General features: G+C 36.8%; 2 protein-coding genes across 5 annotated transcripts in view; one reads left to right on the top strand and one right to left on the bottom strand.

Moving 5' to 3' along the window:
* Window positions 1–19,713, bottom strand: part of EFCAB11 (EF-hand calcium binding domain 11) — a 65,649-nt gene extending 45,936 nt beyond the window's left edge. For 2 of the 4 annotated variants that reach the window (XR_011903834.1, XM_072338883.1), the window contains exons 1-5: window positions 19,336–19,499; window positions 18,352–18,447; window positions 15,218–15,263; window positions 13,117–13,218; window positions 11,568–11,658 (exon numbers count right to left, since the gene is read on the bottom strand). Coding sequence is in view for 3 of the 4 variants with exons in the window: in XM_072338883.1 (XP_072194984.1) it covers window positions 11,568–11,658; window positions 13,117–13,218; window positions 15,218–15,263; window positions 18,352–18,447; window positions 19,336–19,365 (365 nt within the window). In the remaining variant the exon portion in view is untranslated. Of the gene's footprint in view, window positions 1–11,567; window positions 11,659–13,116; window positions 13,219–15,217; window positions 15,264–18,351; window positions 18,448–19,072 lie in introns of all 4 variants that reach the window. The other 2 variants (XM_072338882.1, XM_072338884.1) reach the window with 2 other exon arrangements.
* The window catches only part of TDP1 (tyrosyl-DNA phosphodiesterase 1), a 34,736-nt gene continuing 31,368 nt past the window's right edge, over window positions 19,409–22,776 (top strand). The window contains exons 1-4 of the mRNA XM_072338881.1: window positions 19,409–19,533; window positions 20,130–20,677; window positions 21,287–21,330; window positions 22,038–22,093. Of these exons, the coding sequence (XP_072194982.1) occupies window positions 20,134–20,677; window positions 21,287–21,330; window positions 22,038–22,093 (644 nt within the window). The 5' untranslated portion in view covers window positions 19,409–19,533; window positions 20,130–20,133. The remainder of the gene's footprint in view (window positions 19,534–20,129; window positions 20,678–21,286; window positions 21,331–22,037; window positions 22,094–22,776) is intronic.

The following is a 22,776-nucleotide window of genomic DNA, read 5'->3' as shown; positions in this document are numbered from 1 at the left end:
GCTTCACTGTTGCCTGCAAAGGAGGCCCCTTTAGAGGCCAACAAAGTTCTAAACCATCAGGAGCCACAGGCAGCACCAGCCTCACAAAAAAGCTAACTAGATCACAGAATCTGCATCTTTATGGTCAGCAAAGAATAAAACAGTACAAAAAACCAAAAGTGTCCAAGTTTTAAAAACATATCAACAAGGAGAACATTTTCCAATCTTACTATATTCTAACTACTAACACTGATTGGGGAAACCTGTGATCTCTGAACACCAGAAGTATTACTGACTTGACATTAGAAGCTACTAAAAACCCTACCCTGTTCTTATATTGTTATATGTCTATGTGAGGTATGATCGTTGTTTACTTTCTTCCAAATGAAGGACATGTGCAATTGCAAGACAGTTCACTCCCAGAAGAGGCTGTCCATGAAAAGCTTCCAGTCAGAATAGTCAGGATTTAAAACATGAAAAACAGAGAAATGCGCCTGTACAACAGCAGCTGTGCTATGTAAGCATGTGAAAATAATTATAATACACATTAACTAAAATCAATCTTCAGGAAAAAAAGAACAACACTTAGGCGAAGGCAGGAGAACAAATTAGTTAACTACAGTCTTGTTAATTAAATGCATCAGTGACTCTTATTGACCTTTTTCTCTAGATGACCCCAGATCAGACTGCATTTCTGAAGCACGGTTTGTCTGGATGAAGAAGTCAGCTTGAAGAATTTATTAACCTTCTGACAGAAGAAACCATAAGGAACAGAGAAAATAGTTGACAAAATTCTTTCAAATAAAAAAAAAAAAAGCCTTTTTAATTATTCTAAAATGTTTCTGCCTTTTTTTTTTTTTTTTTTTTCCTCCCAAGAATTATTGATATACCAGTATAGAATTAGTGTAAGAAACAATCTATTAGGTTCTTCTACTGGAATAACAGTCGTGCTGAAAAATTCAGTCACAGTATATTATGTATGTTTATGCATAAATAGAAGACTGCCACTATGTATTTATATTTGCTTACATAGGTAAAGAACTAACATTGCATTTGGCACTCTGCTGCATATACCATATTTGTGTTACTCATGGGGAAAATAAGTAGATAAAGAGGTATAGAAAGAAGATGTTCTGTCAAGTCTGCTATTTAGATGTACGTGACAAAAAGCTGAGTATTTATTAGAAGAATCAAGAGACACTGTCAGTTATAGTAGATGAGTTTAATCATAACTATCAATCAAGAGAACAAGAGTTCTTCATTCACTCATTTACTAAAATTCTTTGATTTGATTTGAGAAGTTTATAACCAGGGGACAAAGACATGCACACGTAACACTGCAGGCATGGAACAGGGTGACTAGGAATATTCTAAAAGATAAGATAAAACCTTAACACAAGATAAAACTGCATTCTTTGGCTTCATTCATGGCCTACTTTCAGAAAACTTATAAATCACCTGGAAAGTAAGACTTCAAATCAAGGAGCATTGAATCATCTCTTCAACCTGTTTCTGCAGCCTATTTGGCATCACAGAGTTACCCATTGAGGAAGACCTGAATTTGTTCCCATATGCTTTTGAGATATAGGAAATACGAACCTCAAAAATGTATTCCTTACAAAGTGAACATACATTCTGATGCCTTCTACCTACTTAATTCTGACAACAGACTTTCAATAGGCAGTCAATCAAGAATTGAATCAAGTAATTGAAATATAACCCCACAAAATTTTAGTTTTACTGAAATTAGTTTTCAGTCTCCAATCCAATTTATTTTATAATTCCTTTAAAATGTAAACATTAAATCAAATTTTGTAAACACAGCACTTCAACTGTTACATAACTATTCACAAGGGAAAAAATAGTGCCCTAATTAATTATGAAGACTTTGTGATTGTTAGAAGAGATTTTGAATTGTGCAAAGGGAAGGGAAGAAGAAGGGAATCCCTGATCTGAGCCACCAACAGCCTGCATCAGGAATGTGCTTCAAGGCTCTAAAACCTACTGGCACAAGATTATTAACTCAGAGGAAAAAATCCTGAAATAGAAAAAAACATTTTCTAAACTGTCAAAACTATTTTTCAAAGTTGAATGTTTGCTAAGCACATGTAAGGATTAGGAGTAGATTGAATTCTCTTGTAACGCTCACACAGAGTATACATGGTATTTCCCATTATCAAAGTAGAGAGATTATGTCATGCCAGGTAGACCTAGCAGCGGACACAGAGCATTGATGGTACATCATATTTTGACAAAAGTAGCTTCTGCTCATTTTTTTTCTTGTTAATAACTGTCAGGCTGAATCCAGCCATACATAATAATGAAAAGGTGTCACATCAGGTTACTCAGATGACGCATCACTTGATGACAGATATGGAAACTTTAAAATTCAGCAGCCTTTGCTAGGTTATGAAAACACCTAAAATAACTCAGAAGAGTCTGCGTTCAATGCAAAGCTTGAAGTTACAGTTGTACAGTTCAAAGATACAGAGCTTGGACTGGGACTGTTCATAGTTGAAATGTATCCATGAGTTTTATATGGAAAAATAATGGCCTGTAATAGTGAGAAGCTCCTAAACAGTTTGAGAAAATTCCTAGGAAAAAAATAAAAATGTCATTCTAAGGAAACATGGGAATAAAAATAGAATATCTGACAAATAGAAGTTCTCCTTCCCCATCGCCCTTGCCTATCACAGTGGTCATAACTGTGTTCAAAATAAGAAATAATTTCAAAGCACTTTACCCAATAACATCACTTTTTCCCTGTATCTTTTTAATAATCAACATAGACATAGAAAGAAAAATAATGGGACAAAGCTGTGAAATAATAGGGATTGGGGGGAGAATTAGAAATTATAGGACTTAGTTACTTTTTTTATCCTGCTGCTAAATAGTTCCTAGAATAATTTTTTTTTTTATTTATATTTTTTCTCCAAAGGAGAAGAGAATTTAGCATGAATCCATTACCTTTTGTATTATTGCTACAGAACAGAAACATAACATTAAGAAAACAGAAGTTGCAATTTCTAATCAGGTTTGAGAGAAGGAAAGGGGGCAATGAAGGCCTTTTCACAGCAAGCTCTTCTCAATCAAAAATCACAAGAGGATGTGTTTCTCCAGGTTATGTGGCAGGTAAGTACTGCGAGCACTCAAGGATGATATTAACAAAAGTTTCTAACTGACTAGAATTATATTGGGAATATCTAAAAACTGTTCGCAATGGGAGGAAACTGAACCCTCATGACTCCACTTAATCAATGATTAAGTGGAGTACCAGCTCACTGGTAATGACACTGAAGTTCTGTGTGAAAGCCACATAAGCTCTTTCTTTGTAAGTGAAAAACTTAGGGAAAGGCATAAAGACCTCAAAAACATGGAAAGAGATCAATAGAAGATTTGGCAATAAAGCTAACAACATTTGTTAAATTATCAGTAAATCAACATGTGGAATTTTTATCTGCAGCAAAAAAATCAGTGAAGCACTCTCAAATATCTTAGCTATATTGTTCAATCACTAGACAGTCACATGAGATAGTCTTTAATGAGGAAAAAAAAACCCACTATCATTATCTTTTTAGCATAGGACACATTTTACCTAACACAGCCTCAGGCCTGATCTACTGAGCTACACAACAGCAGTAATCCAACTCTACCATTTCAGTTTGTGTTCTACAACAGGTGAACACATTTCTGAATCTTAAGATCATTTCCCAAAACCATAGGGATAATCAGTTTCACATATCTATGTAACTATGCATGCTGTAGCTCTTAAGACTGTGTTGTGTTAAATGCTCAAAATACTTTTGTTACTTAGAAAAACAGACATCATTTATTTAAGATGAAGAGAACTCAGGTTGTGGAATCTATTATTTCACATGAGTATTGCTATTTGTTCAGTGAAAATTTTGCTTACAAAATCTCTGTGAAAGAAATAGTACTTCTGCTAAGTATTTGTATATTCAGAATGTAACCCTAGTGCTTAACTCCCAAGGTTGCTACTAAGACTTCAGAGTTTCTTGTGTTGTAATAGGAATGTCGGAGGCATAAATCTGTATGGTCCAACATAACTTTGAAAGTAGGACCTTACATTAAGTAATCCATGGCCCTGTGAAGCTGACCGTTGAATATTTCCAATGATGGAGGTAAGGAGATTCCACCAACTTCTTTGTCAAACTTGTTATAGACATAATTCTTCATGATGAAGACTTCCCCCTCTTCCCTCCCCATTCAGACAGAATTTCCCCTGAAGCAACTTGTATATACTGCTCTATAGCATGGTGCATCCTTCTGCTATGCTGGAACCTATTTACTGATTGAATGATTTTCAGTTCAGAAGAATCATTTTCTGTAACATTATTAATCTACCAAAAGACAAGACATAGCACTTGTTCAGGGGTATCTAAAATCTTCATTTTTCTAGGATTCCATACGTAAAAGGTGATCATCTCTTTTTATCAAGCTGAAGAAACCACCTTAAAATTGTTCAGTCACTATTTAAGGCATTATGTTTTTCAAACTTATGAGGGAAATAATACAACAAATGAATACAATAGATATGAATCGACTTAAATAATTCTGTGAATGGTTGAAACAACAATGCCTGATCTCCCATAATTTGCATCTTATGATTGACTGTCCTCAGAGCCTATTGTGAAAACTTTGTTTAAACCTTCTCTCCAGTTAGGCCTTTATAGGGTCTTGCTTGCTTCCACGTTTACTCTGCTGTTTGTTAAGATTCAATAGCTCATACGAAGGCCCTTTTTCCTTTATTGGGGGCACTTATAGCATCTCCCTCTTCCTCTTTGTTCCTCTATTTTTAAAATTCAGTTATTTATTTGATCTCAGCTTTGATATTTTGCTGAAACCAGGCTGCAGGCTCAAAAAGTATCAGTGAGAGGACACACATTATAATAGAAGCTTTGTATGAAATTAGTTTAAAACAAACAAAACACCTATTACTTGCAAAGCTTGATCATGAAGACTTTTACAAATCTAGCCAAATTTAGGAAAACAGGGATTGCTAAGAGTTATTCAAATGTTATTATTGATATTTTAATATTAACTTAAAATACTAAAGATTAAGTAAAGGGTCACTCTGCAGATACTTAACACCCTGTATGTGCCGACAATTAACAAGTGAGCATTTATTAAATCAAAATATAACTTGGCCTGTCACATTGAAAATAAGCACTGACTTCAGGTATTTCTTGCTACTAGGTTCTGTTATCATGTAACTTCACAAACACTTTTCAACTGTGCAGCAATTCCGATGTTAATTTTCTCAAAACTCAGTAGAAAAAAGAACAACATCTAAAACCAAAGAAATCAGTGAGCTTAAGGAAGATTTTTGCCCATAGAGTAGAAATGCTTGAAAACTAACAAGAATTTCTGTAATCTAATGGGGATTTGGTAGTTTATCGGAAATGAGTTTGATAGGGTCAGTCTTCTTGCTGTTCTCTATCATCCAATGCAATTAAAAATAATCAGCAAATTGAATACATACAAGTTACTGCTATAAGAACTGTTTCACAGTTGAGGTGTGTTAGCAGGTGAGACAAAAGATATCTGTGCTGCTATTATCTCAGATGTTATTCATAAAAAAATCTTTCACGTTGTGAATTTGGTCTATTTTATAGCTGACATATTTTAATATTTTTAATTATATGTCACAGCTTTATCCTGTCTGAAAGAAACTGTCTTAAGACAGAGCCCTGAGGGTATGACCAGCTAAGCACTTACTGTGGTATTAGTACATTTTAATAAGTTGCAATGCCATGAATGTAATTGCTGAGCAGTGCTTGTAGAGCATCCAGACCTCCTTTTTCCCACTTTGCCTGCCTTGTGTGTAACTGGAGTTGGACAAGAAGCTGGGAGAGGACATAGCTAACCAGAAATGACCAAAGGGATATTCTGCGCCATATGATGTCAGGCTTAGCAATAAAATCTTTGGGAAAGGAGGAAGAAGGGGGAGATGCTTGTGATTATGGTGTTTATCTTCCCAAGTAGCTATTAAATATGCTGAGGCCCTACTTTCAATGTGCCTGCTGGTAGGAAGCAGAGCCTTATTCTGCTCTGCTTGCAGGCACAGCTTTCCTTCACTCATTAAAATGTCATTATCTCAACAAACAAGCTTTTTTTCAGTTTTGCTCCCCTAATTCTTTGCCCCATCCCACTGCAAGGAGAACAAGAGAATCACTGAGTGGGTGCTTAGCTGCTTGCCAGGTTCAACTAGCATTACAGAACTGGTTGTTTATGATGTTGTTTATAGATAAGAATACAAATCAAAACACATTATTAATAATTACCCAACATATATATCTACTTTTAGGCTCTCTTCTGCTTTAGTTAGCCCATTCAGAAATACAGAATTGGGAAAGCAGACTTTTGCATCCTGTAAAGGAGAAACTCTATGACGTAGACAAGCAGATCAAATATAGTCCAAGAAAAATGCTTAAGAGAAAAATTAAATGAATGGTTTTGTATAAAGTAACTTTCCTTCCTGAGATGAGCATTTCTCTTCATTCTAATAGTTACTTACAGACCGAAATTTCTGCACACAAACACACACCACTGCTGTGCTGTTATAAATATTAGGTCTTATCCTTTAAACCCTGTTCTTCTGAATGAGAGATATAAGACAACATCTTTCGATTATTTTTTCTCCTTTCAGATCCAGCTCTATATGACAGCTGTTGGATTGCCTTCACTCCACAAATACCAGAAAAGGACAGGCAAGAGAATCTGGTGGCTTATTTTTACTTCATGTCTTCCAGGAATGACATACTGATTATAGAAAAGTCATCTTAACTCCACTCTGTGATAAAAGACTACAAAGATGCAGAGCCAGGTCTTTTACACCTTGATCATCAGTCTAGCTTACCATCTTCTTTTACAAGTTCTAAAGCAATAGTTAATTAGTTGTGGGTGTGGAACAAGCTTTTAACCAATGAACTGAATAAAAATAAAGTCCACATACAGATATGCAGGGGTAGACCAAAAAAAACCTTATTTTCTAGTAGAGATGGCTCTCAAGACATAAAGAAAAAGACAGGTATAGGCGATGTGTGATAATATGAAAGGCTGCAAGACAGTTGCTTAAGAAACAAGAACAACAAAGGAATAAACTACTGCAGGCATCACCAGAGCTGGAATGACATTGTACTGTGTACTATGTTTCCATGGCAACTAGCCATAGGAAAATGAATGTTTCATATTCACTGTGCTCTGCAGTATATGTCTGTAAATCAAACTTGCATAAAAGAGCATAAGATTTCCTCCATGGGGCTGCTCTGAAAACCAGGTTATTTTTTTTCATTATTAGATAATTACATGAATGAAAAACAAGACAATTAGGTCATTTTATTATATTTTTTTTATGGAAAGTACCAATACATATAAGAGTACTAGTATACCTCTAGCGTATCATTCTATCAATCTAAGAATATAGCAGTGTAAAACACTGATCATGAATGCCTTCATTTCTTCCTTAAGATCCAATTTATGTTTGCTAGCTCTAAAAACTGAATGAGACTTTTCTGTCCATTTCTGGGCTTTAGGACATTTTTCATCATTTAGAGACTCACTCACATTCACAAGCGATTGGTTTTCAGCTCATTTCTGTTACCACTTCCATTATCATAGTCAGGAATTACCATGCAAACATTTTCTCTAAACAGATGATACACCTAAGACAAATATTTTCTTATCAGTTGCAATTAATAATGCTGTATAATTCTAATTCATATTGACATTACTTAAATATTTTTTCTAGAATTTGAGTCTTGTTTTAAAAGACAACATGCTCACTTTCAGACAGTAATTTATCACAAATTATTACTTCAAAGGATGTGTCACATTTCATATCAACACTGCTAAATGCACAACAACAGCGTTATTATAAAGAAATTCTTTTCTCTGTTAAGCTTCAAAAAGAGCTCCAATATGAAAGAATCATCACACATCACCACACCATTTACCTTAGCAGGTATTTCTGCAGCTCAACAAAGAATGTTGAGTTTTCATGGTACAATGGCGCTTTAATGAAGGGAATACTGGGCACATGAGAATTAAGTCCAATAGAAATGCAGTATTAGCTCAAAACCGAGAAACATTACACTATTGTTAATTTAAAATTGATGCAAGATTACAATCAGTTAATAAAATCAAGATAAACTGAAAATTCACCCACACTTTGTAAAACTTCAGAAACGACTGCAGTATATTACTGAAATTTGTAAGAAAACTGTCAGGAGAAATAATGCCCACATTAAATACTATTTTATCAGTAAGAGATGAAAATATATTTAGCCCTATTCCCATTTCAATTAAAAAAAAAAAAAAAAAAGCAACACCAACAACCAAGGCCACTTACTATTCTTAGAAATACTACTGATTGGAATTACCTTTTGTGTTTTCCATAAAATAGAGCACTTGTCATCCCAACCTGAAACTCAATTACCAAGTCATATTAATTCACTACATTTTTTAACATTATACAGTGTTGAAATAAAGCAGAGGCGCTAACTGTATATCTCATAGCCCAGCATTCCAGTAAATACAGCACAGTAACAGGTCACAAACTCATGTAGTGAGTTCACACAGCCTGAAGACTGACTTCTGACATTGTCTGAGTTTGCCTGACCTGCTTGAAGCTTTTTACTCGCTTTAACATCAGTTCTTTTAAGGATCAGGATAGTATACGTAATTTGTTCTTCTCGTGTTTATACAGCACAAACATAAACTCTTGTTACTTCAAACTATTTCAAACTATGTAAAATTAAATATTTATAAGCTTACAATAATGATGTAGAGAAATACCAACCCAGTTTCACAGCAGAGACCTTCCAACATAAGACACATTACTCAGAGCAGAAGAGCACAGCATAGAATGTTAAGATACAGGGCACAGGCTAACACTGGAGGACCATGACTATAAACAACTCACTAAGAGTCAGAGAAATGCAGACACAGGGCTGTACAAATCCAGCACTACAGATGATAAAGGGAGCAAAGAACAAGTATCTAAAACATAATATGTGCCACATATAATAAATCTGAATACAACATGGGTCTGCAGACCAATGAAGAAAGGGGAAATGCATAAAGTATGTCAGCAGATGTATTAAAAGGACCATAACTGGATGGTAAGAGTGAGAGAAAAAAACTCATCCGCATGAATTTTAAACTCTTCCAAGTGAAGAAGACAGGACAATGGCAATTCACTCAACCCTGTCCACCTGGAGCCTGTGACAGCAGGACTGAGAAGGGTAGTGAAATACTTGGAATAACACCAGAAAGGAGAAGATATTACGAAGTGCATGTGATGTATTTAACTTTATTACTGAGACTTCTCTGTTATACAGTATTCTGTATTATTTTTATGTAATTTTTAGATTTATGTTAGCAACTTTTATTTCATTGGACTGCTAAGTTTTCAGTTTATTAACAATAACATTTGGCTTTGTGTATCTGGCATCTCTTCTTTTAGCCATAACAAGATTTCAAATTAACAGTTAAACAGGTAAGACAGGAAAATAATCCATTATTCTTTAGCTTTTTATTATGTTATATAAACAAGTTTTAAGACTGTTTTAGTATTCATAAAACATACGAATGATAAATACAAGCATTTCATTTTCAAGCCTTACATTCATTAAAATCAGTATAAGATGTATGGATTCCTCATCATGAGCATTTTGGATACGTATAAATCAAATCTGCTTGGCCTGAACAAATTCAGTGGGATTCTTCTTCCTTAATAGCAACCTGTTACTGATGTTGGCCCCTTCCTGAGTCCTGCATAGCTAAAATACCCCTGCTTTCATTTTTATGACAAAGTATGTGTTGAGAATCACACCCTAGGAGAAATTAATTCCCTGCTCTGTGTGGTATGAGGAGAAGTGAAGTATTACACATCTTTCACCTCTTTCTCATATCCTTTAAATCCTTGTGACATCAGCCACAGACTTAGTTTACACTCGAAAATTTCATTTCATTTAAAATGTAGGAAAATAATACATGGAACCTTCCATCAGTAACTGACATGGCTTGTAGATGGCATGTCAATTAAAGTAAAAGTTTTATAAACAAACAGAAAAAACACTTTTCCTTCAAGAATTTCATAAAGCTCTGAAATGTAACTATTAAATATTTTCTCAAAATTCCTCCTTACTGGTTGCATCACAGAGTGTTCACAGTATACAAATTACATTCATTTCAGATGAAATTAAAGAGGAAGTTGTGTTCCCATCAGGTTCCAAAAGCACAACAACGATTGAACTTCCCTATATTTAATAAACTGATTGTGACTGGAAATTTTAAATTGGGAAATTCCATTCACAGAAAGAAGGACCACAGCTTTTCAGAGCTGTATTACAATATGAAGCTATGTCTGAACTCATTTGACATTTCTTCACAGAAGAAAAATAATGAAAAGAATATATTAAACACAAAGCATTAACAAGAACTATATTTGATTTTCTAATAGAAAGAGCCTTAATATTCAAGAAAAAGTTTCTAATCACTTCATGAAAATATTAGTTATTATGGCCTTCATAAAAGTTCTTAAAGTAAAACACTAAAAGGCACTCAAGCTACTCAATGCCTGTTCATTTCTCGGCAATGTACCAAAAAGCAGTTGCAGAAACACTTGGTTTTAAAGAAAATATACATCATACCTTTGAGATTATTTCCACCTAATACATTGCATGTTTTATGAAGTTCAGGCTTGAACTGTCTACAATCTCATTCCTCATTATATGATGCGCTATGATTTTGTTGTTATTAATGAGTAACATGAAGACACTTGTTTATATGTGCTCTACCAAACGAAATAAATCATTCAGCCCTCACAAATGTTTTTTTCAAACAAAGGGCAACATGCATCATACAACTATATGCTTGAAAACTACACACAGGCTAACAGATATGCATGAGGACGTTAAAAAACAAATAAAAAGCTACCTAATCTTAATGCCGTACCTCCAAAACTGAAAGAGCTCTTCCAATGGCTGAGATACTTCCAAACAAGTCATTTGTGTCACAAAAAGAGAAAGTTTTATTCTTTGGAACACACTGTATTCCAAAATACTTTTGAAATAATATTTACTTGCAAGTGCTATTTATTTTTTAAATAATCCATAAATCACACTCAAAATTTGATCCTTTCACTTCTCAGCAAAATTTCACCTCATGAAAGATCTCATTAGTGGACTAATTTTAATTCTAAAGCTCATGAATGAAGATTTTGTGATTACAGGAGGAATACTTAAGAGTAAATAATTATAGACTTCCTGAGAAACAGTTTGATTAACAATTTACTTTCTATATTTAATAATATTATTGCGTTATATGTAATTATATGTATTATATTTTATGTATTATTTACACTACATTTGCGTTATTCTCATATTATTTACATGCAAACTGTTTGTATTTTTAGTATTCGTTATTAAAGACATTGACACAATAATAGGCTGAAGATTGTATCCTCAGTTGTACAGTAGAATGTAATCACTTCGATTAACTGAAATATATACAAAGGAAAGACTGCTATTCAGATCGAATAAGGATTTCTCTACTAGTCTTACCTGAAGGCTTCAATTATGATTCTTTCAGATAATTTTGGAAGAACAGAATTGAAGGTTTTCTTAAAGTCTTCAAAAGTCAAGAATCCTCTATCTTTTATTCACGATTAGACAAGAGAAAAAAAATACAAAAATATATAAAACTTCATCATACAATTATGTTTGTATACAGTTAATCAATTCACAGTTCTGAAATGATTATATACTAAATTATTTTTATTGCAAAATATTTTAGAATGACTATGTTATATGGAATGAGCATATATTTATCTCTATCCAATGGCTCCTTTGCACCACTGTAGCCTCTATTCAAAAGTACTGTCTATAACATCCACAACTCTCTCATTTTTTTTTTTTTATTTTAAAAGTAGACATTTTGAGTTGAAAATTTCAGACTTGTGAGATTTGAAAATGTATATTCTAAAACATGCGACATTACATTCCACATCTATCATTTCCATTCACATCTTTGCTACTATAAGCATTATGTTCCAGAAAAACTTTCTTCCATAGAAAAACTTTAATACTGTTGAAGATCCTGAAACACATCAGTGTGATATCAATTGATCAGTCAGTTAGGTTCCAGATCCAGCTAGAAAATAAAACATTTCAAACCAGGCTATCACAGATGGCGTGCAGCAAATAGCAAGACAAACAAAAGCTCGGTGCTTGAAACAGTTAAGTCCTTTGAAATAACTCACTAAAAATAACACTTCAAAAGCTACTTTTAGTTCAGAGCAAAAAGCTGCAGTGGATGCTTATCTGATCATCCCAACATCTGATCTACCATATGTTTCACTTTCACTGATTTCAAGGGCCAAAATCCTATCTCAGGTCAGGAAGAAATCAGAAAAGATAAGTCTCAATGTCTGTTTAAAGAGGGCCTCTTGATGAACTTGGTGATGGGAGACACCCTTTGTTTTATAGAAGGAATTCTTTGTTTTCTAGCAAGAAAGAATCCCTACATCTTATTCACAAAGAATACAAGAGAAAATTCACATTACTTTGGTTTCCATTCCTTCATCTATTATGAGACGTAAAATAAATAAATAAATAAATGAAATCTACAGCCACCAAAGACAAATCTCTAAAATACATGGCACAAATAAATGAGTAGAGACACATGGCTAGAAGTAATGGGAATAATCACCGAATCCTTAGAGTTGGAAGGGACCTTTAAAGGCCATTTAGTTCAACTCTCCTGCAATGAACAGAGACACCACAGCTACATCAGGTAACCCAGGGCCTGATCCAGACTTGCCTTGAAAGTCTCCAGGGTTGGGGCACCCAAGGCAGTGAGAATTAGTAGGTAGGGTGAATAGCTTAGAGATTCATCTTGTAGTAGCTCGCAGTACGACAGACTATCTAGAGCTACTAAATAGAATGTTGCAGTCTACTGTCTCTGAATTACTTACAGTAATTACTTACAGCTTTTTACTTCATGTGACAGCATTCATGGCATCTCATCTTAATCTCTTGTTTCCTTCAGGTGTTCTGCTTTACCTCATTGTTTAAGAATTAATATTCAAAATATGTAGGAGAAGAAGCTTACCTTGCACGTCAAAAGCCGTGAATATTTCTCTTGTTTCATCACCATATCGTTGTGCAGATTTCTTTGCACTCATGAGACTTAAAAACTTTTCAAATAATATACCTAGAAAAATTGGAAGTTTAGATAAATCTCCCTGAAAAAAATCTGTTTTACTTTCCTCCCTCCTTAAAAATTTGTATGATTGTCTAATAATTGTGAATCATTTGAATTATACATATAAATGGAAAAGAAAAAATAAAGTTCTTCAAAGTTTGCTCATGCAAATATTTCGCTATCTTTTATATTTTCTCATGTATTTTCTATACTTGAAAATAATGCATCAGTTTCTTTCTATTTTTTCTTCCAAGTTATTTGCCATCTCATCTTCCTTTGTGCTGGAATGAAATGTGGACATTTCTAAGTCAATAGAACTTTCGTGCCAAGGATAAAGATCCATAGATGCTGCATAAACAACGTATCTGGCACCATTCCCAGCAGGGACAGAACTCTGAAATAATCAGATACAGATTCCTATTAGATTCACAGTACTATTAAGCTTAAATGTGAATCTGTTATTTTTCCAGTGATCTATATGAAAATCTTTACCTGTACAATTATCTTTTTAATGAATGGAAAAATGAAATAAATTAAGATGCCCATCTCATTTACAAGCTCTGTTTTAACTGAGCACTTATGGTAAAATCAAACAAAACCCTAAAATTAAGAAATAAAAATGCACCCCCAAAACTTCAGGCCTTCTCATGAAATATGCAAAATTTCTGATAGAAAGATTACAGCAGATACAATTTATTTTGGCAGAGAGTGCACATCAACTCAAAGAGTCTTCCTCATGCTCTCTAACATATGCTTTATGCTCATTTTTAACAGTGGAATTTTCTGCAAAACGTGGCAGTATCTGGCAGGAATGTTTTTCATTATCAAATAATGTAACAAAAGCTCTGCACTTCTCTTTCTTTTGATTCATTCACACTCCATTCTTTCTGCAGTGATTCAAAAGCACAGCTCCTTCAGCTCCACCTGCTGTCCCAATTCAAATCTTAGGCTTCAAGCTTACAGATTTCTGGTGCTTCTTTCCTCATTTCGTCTTGAAAAATCATACATTGAGAACGACTATAATCTCAATTCCCTGAATTACAAAGACGTGTTGATTTCAACTGCTAGGCTCTTTACGTGCACAATTTACTTAATAACAGAGGTTGCCAAAACACACTGAACTTGTCTGCATGAACAGCTTTCCATTCAACTGGATAAATAAGAAAATGAAACCATAAAAAAGCAATATAACATTTCCATCTATTTATTTTTCTCTCTTTCAGGGTATTTCAAAGTAACATGTGAGCCCAGAAAATTACAGTATACATTCATCATTTTATAGAATGACTCCTACAATAGAGTGCCACCTATTCATTGATTGTGAGAGTTGGCAATTTGTGAGCTTCTGAAAGGGTTGCAAATGGATCTCAACACACAAAAAGGTCACCGTAAAAAAAAATACTCGTACCATCAGATATTGAGAGATTCGTAGTCTATTTTCATACATTCATTCACTAATTTTCACTCAGGCATTAATACACAGATTTTATCTTAGGAAGGAGGGAAGAAGTAAAATCTTTTTAAGGATAGGGCTTAATGAACACAGGCATCATAGTTAGAATAAACAGACAGCCTTTACAGTGCCCTTCAAATGTATTGATACAAGTGGGACTGCATGGCAAATGGGATGGGGGGGAACAGTGAAATGGTATCAAAAGAAAAAAATGTTTTTAATGAAAATCTTTCTCAATACTTATCAGCTTAAACACCAACATTTTCTAATTACTTTATCACTGATCCGTATGATATTAAGAAATGCTACTCTGAGAAGCAAGAAAAAGTTCAAAAGTGAATTCCAAGCTAAATTTATCATAAAAGCACTAGAAATATTCAAAAACTCAATGAAATCCTATAATCCTCTTTAATAGTTACGGTCGGCTCATTTATCATTAATCTGCATCAAGTTTCTCAAAACTCTTTAGAGACCAAGCTTCTGATTTTATTTATTTGTAAGTTAATGAATGAGAAAGGAGTGGAGGTCATTGACTGATTGATGTTTGTACATTACCTGAATTTTCTGGTCTCACAGAAGACATTATCGAATCCACCTCCACCTGGAACAGAGAAGATATAACACAGTGGTTTCCTACAGAAGTGATAAGTCTGAACTCTGCATGATGTCCAAATTATATCAATAATAAGTGTCTTCACTAAATACTGATCTTATAATAGTGCATATTATACTACAGTATCATAACCTATGCTATTTAAGCACAAAATATCTGATTTTAATTTTATATAAAAAAAAAACCAAACACCCACACACTCTTCCTTGGTTAAATTCATGCAGTTTGGAGATCAGCTACACAGAAACAAAGTAACATGCAAAATAGATTTCTGAAGAGTCAGCCTCCAACATTTTTTTCCCCGGTAAACAAGGAAAGAATTTTCTGATTCAGCATTCAGGCTGGAGTATTTCCAGCGAACTATTTTTGATCAAACTCATTTGGTAAATCAGACTAAACCAGTAAATTAAAAAATAAATAAACAATAACAAAAACATGTGGTGCTGTCATTCAGCTTGATAACTTATCCTGAATCCAACTCTTTCCCCTTTCATTTTTCATACTATATACATCCTTCAATGTCTTTTAATAGGATCTTATCTCACAATTTTTCTGATAGAAACAAAGGAATGACAGATGTTGATTAGCATGTTACCAAAATTCTGATTTATTAGTGCGTTGCCAAGATTCACTAATAGTACAAAGTCAAAAAGTTAAACAACCTGGTAAATTCAATAACACTGAATTTCTAAAGTGGTATTTGGAACTGACAAAGTGGTTACTGGAAAAGGACCTTGGAAATTTTAAGGAATAAAAAGGTAGTGTGTATCTAAAAAAAAATAATCAGGGAGGTCTCCTTTGGACTGTATTGATTTTGGTTTTTAGCATGACCAAGTGTTCACGAATGCAACCTCTTCCACCTATGCTACTAGAATACAAGGCTGCACATACTTGCAGCACTGAAACATTTCACATGGGAAGAGATAAGGTGCTGGCAGCTTTTACTGCAATCAAAGTACAGCCTCTTCTGGAGAACGAACATGCCAAACATGCTGTGACCAGTTAACCTAAGTCTACATATCCCATTTGGCCTGCAAAGCTTTTTTCGGACTGAGTTGGGCAAATAGCTGAGGCAGTTCTTTTTAGAATGCTTTAATAAGATGTGCCAAACAGCAGCTGGAATTTGTAAGCAGCTCTGAGCTCAGACTGCTCTTCCATACTCTGGATGCCAAGGTGCCCTGCTGTTGGCATCTAGATCAGCAGCAGATGCTGAGCCACAGGTGTTCTGATGTGAAGGGATGTAGAGTTAGGTCAGGGAAAAGACTGGATGATTTTTGGCCACTGAACACCTAGGCAAAGTGGAGAATGCTTTTGCTTAGACCTATGTGTAGTACCAGGAATGGAACTTCAGCTGAGAAAACAAAATGTTTTCATGACTACTATTCCTGCCGTACCTTTTCATTTGAAAATGTCTGAACGTGCAGTTAGCTAGCTGAATGGGTGCTGAAATATGACAGTGCTTCAGATCAGTTAAAATACTTAAGGGGAATACACTTCCATGTATTCTTAGCTACCTGTCTCAGAAGGTTTAACTTCAAGAGTAAAAAGCTCGTAATCTCTTCGAAGAAACACACAATAACAATGTTTAGATAAGAGTTCTATTAAACTGCAACAAATGATTTAGAAGGAAAAAAAAAAAAAAAAAAAACAAGAAAAAAACCAGGATTCAAATTTTTAGGTCCTACTTCCTTCAGTAAAGAGTTCATTGGCGACATCTTGTGGGTAAAGTTAGCATAATTTTTAATTTATAGAATAAATAAAAACATGACCAAAAATAGGCTGCAACAAATTACCAAAAATGCAATCAACCAACTGATTGCAGCTGATGATGTTAGATAATTGCCACTCCTACTGAAATAAAAACTAGGTTAGTATGTTGAGTAGCTGAGTAAAAGGTTTTGCCATAACTTAAGTAACATACATCCGCTGTTGCCTGCTTTTAGTATTTCACAGTTAAGTGATTGCTGTATAAAGGGCAACAGCTGCTGGAATTGTGACCACTTAAGGAAACAGCAAAACCACCAGAGGACAGAATCACTCCTGGAACAAATGTTTTCAATTAATTTTTGTGCAGCTGCACAGACAGAATAATCCACAGCCAGGTGGTCACGGCACTGTCTAGAGACTCAACAGGTGTGACGTGGCACCTTTCCAGGAAGAAAGTACTAAGCCTACATCTCCCTTCTTCCTGGGAGTTCTCCACTTCTATTCTCTTCCCAAAAAGGAATCAAGAGTGATTTATGCACAGAAGCTGCTCTTGTTTGAATGCCTTAATCATGCTTGCAGAATTCCTACTGAGGAAAAAAAAACACGTTCAGGGAACGTAAGAAAAGAACAGCTAGTTCTTAAACAAGTGTAAAAACATACAGGAAGACAGGTAAGGGGAAAATGTGCATTTGCAGACTTGGTACTCCACAGTTAAGATTCACTTTAGTAACCTAAATTATTTTTAGATCTGACTCTAGAACTAATCAAGAAAATAGTTATTCATAGCTGAAATGTAACAGATTACTCCTTTCAAAGTTAAATACAACATTTCTATGATTATTACGTTATTTGATCACATACAAAAAGTTATCTATGATCAACTTGAGAATTTCATACAGCTATAGATTTATATTACAGAAGTCAAGACTAAAAAAGACGTTCATTAGAATCCAATAATAGATGTTTTTGAGAATACATGTTTATTAGTAGTACGTGCGATTGCTCATGTCTCATGAACCCTCTACGTAAAGAAACTGAGTGTACCGCTAATAAAAGACAAGTTTGACTTTGAATCTTGACCAATAACAAGCCCAGTATATCACTTGTTTCATATGGCACACAGATATGAAATACAGCGCATGCTCCTGCTCATCAGAGTCTACAGAATAACTTCTCAGCAAGAAAGGCTGGATTGCATTCTTTTGAAATAAAAAACACAAAAAAAATTCAAGAAACAGTAGATGTTTCTGTTCACCATTTCTAGAGCTATCTGCCCTAATCAGTACAGCCCATTCTGTAAATGGTGTTCTCAACAGCAAGACATCTATGTAGGCTGGATATTCAGAATGTAAAAGAAAAAAATACATACCTCTGACAGCTTATAACCAAACAACATCACTACGGCAACTTCAAAGTCCTCTCTGTCCAAATAGCCTTTGTTACCTTCATCACACACTTCAAAAACCTGCAGAAACAAAGCGAGCTGCATTAAAAACAACAAATCTGACACAGTGTTTTTTACTTAAAATAACTGTTATGGGAAAAATAAAAAAAGCACTTGCTGAGTGAACTAAATGATTAAAAGATACGTATACTGAAGCTCAGTCCCACCTCTGTAACAACTATTTTCAACTACCATTAAGGTAACCGAGGGACTAAGATTGGTCCACTTAGAGGGTTTTTATTATTTAAAATATTTTTTTTCCTTCCTCCAAAAGGTTTTGTTGTTTTTTTTCCCCAAAAAACAAACTCAGAAGATACGGTACAGATTCCTAGAACCAAACTACACTGAGTTTGTTCCTTCCAGGTGGCCTCAAAACCACAGAAAAGCACTAACAAAGTGACAGAAACGAGTGGAAGAGCCACAGACAGTTTCCTAGCAGCACTCGGTGATTTCACCACAGGACGACAGCAGGTACTCGCTACTGCAGCTGCAGCCTGGAGCAAAGCAGAGGCACAACAGCCCCATGTTAGGGCAGCTCGCTCTGCTAGGTGGACCGCGCTTTGATGCAGCCCGTGACTGACTGACTTGGATAGACTTTACACCTGTTTCCCCCCCTACGCCCTCCTTGCAGCCGCCGTGCAGTTACCTCGTTAACAGGGCGGTAATTAACACCGAGCTGAAGGAATCATTAAGCAAGTACCGCACTCGCCCTGAGTTAACGCGGGGTCCGATGCCAGCTTATCGCATTAGCTCAGCGCGGTAACACGCGGCAGCTCCACCGGTTACGACGCACACGGGAGCTGCCCGAGCACCCTGTGAGGCTGGGAAGGGCTCCCCACCCGCACCGCACGCCACGTTTCCCAGGGCCACCGCCTCCTCCTCCCCTCCCACAGCAGCCCCGTCACGCACCCTGGCACAGCGCTCCCGCAGCGAACCCATGGCGGCGGCTGCCCGGCAACGGCGCCGCTGTGCGGGGCGGAGCGAAAGAGGCACCACCTTCCCCACCTCCTGAACTCGGTCTGCAGCCCGAGCGCTGCCGCCTGGGGAAGCTGCCGTCCTCCCGGAACGGGAAGGGGCGGGCGCAGACTGGCGCGAAGAGGCGCTGGGGTGAGCGGTGGGTTTGCGGAGTAGCGGTGTGTGCCGGGCCAGGGCCGGCAGTGGTAATGCCGTCATCGCTGCTGCCGCCAGGGGTGGGAGCGGCAGTTGGAGCCCCAGCGCGACGGTCCGAGCGGCATCTCGCGCCCCTTCACTTCAGCCCGCCGCGGCTCCCGCGCGCTGAGGCTGCTCGCCCCGCCCGGCCGCGGCTCTGCCCGCCTCGAGGGCGGCGTTAAGGCGGGGGATGGCGGTGCGGCGGGTCGGTTCCGAGCTCTCGCTGTCTGTGGTTGTGCGGGCTGCGTTCAGTGTGAGGAGTGCTGTGTGATGCAGATCCTGCCTCCTGCTCTCTGAGTGCTTCTCTGCGCGTGTCCTTGCTCGAGCTGGTTTCTCACGTGCAGGTTTCCCTGTGCAGCTGCTTCCTCCTCGATAGCCGATTCTGTAGCCTGCGTTTCTTTGTTTCTTGGGAGCAGCCCGTTATTGTTTTGCATATGAGGATCGTGTCAGATCTGGGGGGTGGAGGTCATTATAACAGGCAAGCGGAGGCTGGGAAGGGAAACAGCCTGGAGCAGAGCAAAGTGCATGGCTACTAGTCTCTTTTTCGTTTATAGTAACATGCTTCAGGAAGGTGCCCACGGGCGGTGGACTGTGTCCAGCAGTGAAGACAGCGCCGAAGAGAATTCTGACAGTGAAAAGCCCTCGACGTCCTCTCTGCTGAGTGCCCCACGCAGTGAAGCGAGCGGGCCGCAGTACCCCTGCTCTGAGGCCAGGAGGGCCGCTCACAAGAGGAAGGCTTCTCCGCTAAAGTTCAGTGACACGCACCTCAATGCACAAACACCTCCTGCCGAAAAGCAGAGGCCCGGCCAGGAGGACTTGGGTTGGTGCCTTTCTAGTAGCGATGAAGAGCCTGAAGACCGGGGGAAGCGAGTCTGCAAGGAAACACTGAAAGAAGAAAAGTGTGATGCACCCAGAGAGCAACTTCAGAGTCACTGCAAAGATGAGCGTTCAAAGATTGAGAAAGCAGAGGACTATAATGAAGCGCCTGGTGAACCCCAAGATACCTGGGATTTGCTGAGTGGAGGGAACCCCTTTGGTTTTTTCCTCACAAAAGTCAGGGGAATTGAGCAGAGCTACAATTGTGGAGCCCTGCACATAAAAGGTGAGCAAGTGGATCTCACAGGAGCAGGCTTTTGGGTGGGAGAGTCTTGTGTGCAAGAGGACACTTAATTGTAATTTATTGGTTTTTTAAAATGCAAAGATTCCTTGGTTTAAATTAAGTTTCATAGTCTGAGTGTGAATATTGTAGGAACTGGTCCTGTTTGTGCTTGTCTTTATGGTGTCAAGTAGTTAGGACCTAGTAAGTCACTGTTACTTGACACAGGACACAATACTGCTTGTGAATTTCTGTGGCTTGGGTTCACAGTCACACATCAGGGCAACTGAAGTGAGCGTAAGTCAGAGGTGGAATGGGCTGCAGTGTGTGACACTGATGGTTCGGGAGTGCTGGGTGACTGAAAATAGTTTATGTAAGGGTGAAAAGCAGCCTGTGCCTGTAACCATCCCTACATTCAGAAAACCTCATGCATCACAAGCCTAAATCAAAACCGATCATTAATAGGAGGTTTCACAGCAAAACGAGGGACTTGTCAGTAAACTTGTCAGTTACATTCAGTATCTGAATCTAGCACTTGTAGTAATCGTGCTGTTCAAGACTCAAAAGGTTCACTTAAGCTTTTTATACTCAATTGTGTCTTAATGTTTTTAATAGATATTTTGTCTCCTCTTTTTGGGACCCTTGTGTCTTCTGCTCAGGTGAGTTTCCTATTTGCCAAATTGCCATTGCTTGCTTATTTACCCTTACTATCCTTAAACATGTATGTGATAATCCACGTTTTGCCACCTATCTGATTTCAGCAGGGAGTTTCATTAAAATACTAAGAGAATTCTGAATGCTTTCAACTGTATATTGTTTTAATAAAAAATGAATATGATCCTGTGTTCTGCTTAGAGTTCAAGCAAATGTAAAACTTTCTCTCTTGTGCTCTGGAAATGTGCAACTGAAAAATGCATCCTCATGTAACTGAAAGATAAAACAGAAGGTGTTTTGCAATCTAGGCGTGAGATTTTTGTTATTGCATGAAAGCTTTTCCTTTTCTTCTTGGTGTAACCACGTGGCAAAGGGCACGCTGCACTTCAGCTTTTACATTATGTGCCTGTAATTATTTTTGTCTGCATTCTAAACTTTATGAATCCTACTACATGCTTTTGATTAACTTAAATTTATTCTTGAATGAAGAGATGTGGAAGAAAGCACTTGAAATTGAAAAATGAACCTGTTGTTAAAACATGCTGATTGCAGTTTTGTACTGCTGTTGTGCAATGGAGCATCATTATGCATTTGTATAATGTAAGTGGTAATGAACAATAACTTCATGTAAAAAGCATTTTTTTCTGTACTCCATCATTCTGACAGACGGCTACTTCTTTTTAATGAGCTTGTTTTCCTTCTTATGTACAAGTTTAACTACTGTATAGATGTGGCGTGGCTCGTGAGGCAGTATCCTGAGGAATACAGGTAGGTTTACTTTACAAAAATGAAATAATACAATTTCCAAGTTACTCTGTTCATGTAAATTCATCTTATAATTGAATGATAAACCAGTGTTTCTCAATTGTGTGCACATAGGCATATTCCGCACTTATTCCATTATATTTTTCAACTGATTTCTTGCCTCTTATGAGACAGTGTTAAATGGTGACAGTTCAGTATGGCTGGTTTTGATTTTTATTAGGTAATATTTAAGACACCCCATCGCAGGCCAAGTCAGCAGTGCAGTAGATGAAATGTGAAAACAGAATAAGAATTTCTATGTTGGATGAGCATGAAAGAAGTGTGTAAAAGAGATTGGAATTATATGTCATGGCTAGAGTTGCTGTATAATGTCATGGAAGCAGCTCTTAATTCCTTTAAATGACATTCTGACAATGGCAGTTCATCACAGATGACACTGAATTTTCTTCTCATTTTGCATTTTACTGAAAATTCAGTAGAGCAGATTATTAGAAAGTAAACATGGAACTGTTGCTGGAGTAGACCTAGCCTTCTTCACATCTCTTTAAAGTAACGTTGTCTTATAGATCCAGGTCTTATATGGTTTTTTTTCCTGTTTTCTGTCTTTCTCTTAAAGAAACCATTAAGAGGTAGTTAATGCTTTTTTGAGTTAGCAAAGTGTATAGTCTATAGTGTCATCTTCCTAA

Source organism: Excalfactoria chinensis, chromosome 5, assembly GCF_039878825.1.
Source record: "Excalfactoria chinensis isolate bCotChi1 chromosome 5, bCotChi1.hap2, whole genome shotgun sequence".
Classification (NCBI taxonomy): Eukaryota; Metazoa; Chordata; class Aves; order Galliformes; family Phasianidae; genus Excalfactoria; species Excalfactoria chinensis.
The sequence above is the reverse complement of the archived record's forward strand: the minus strand, read 5'-3'. Positions and strand labels throughout refer to the sequence as shown.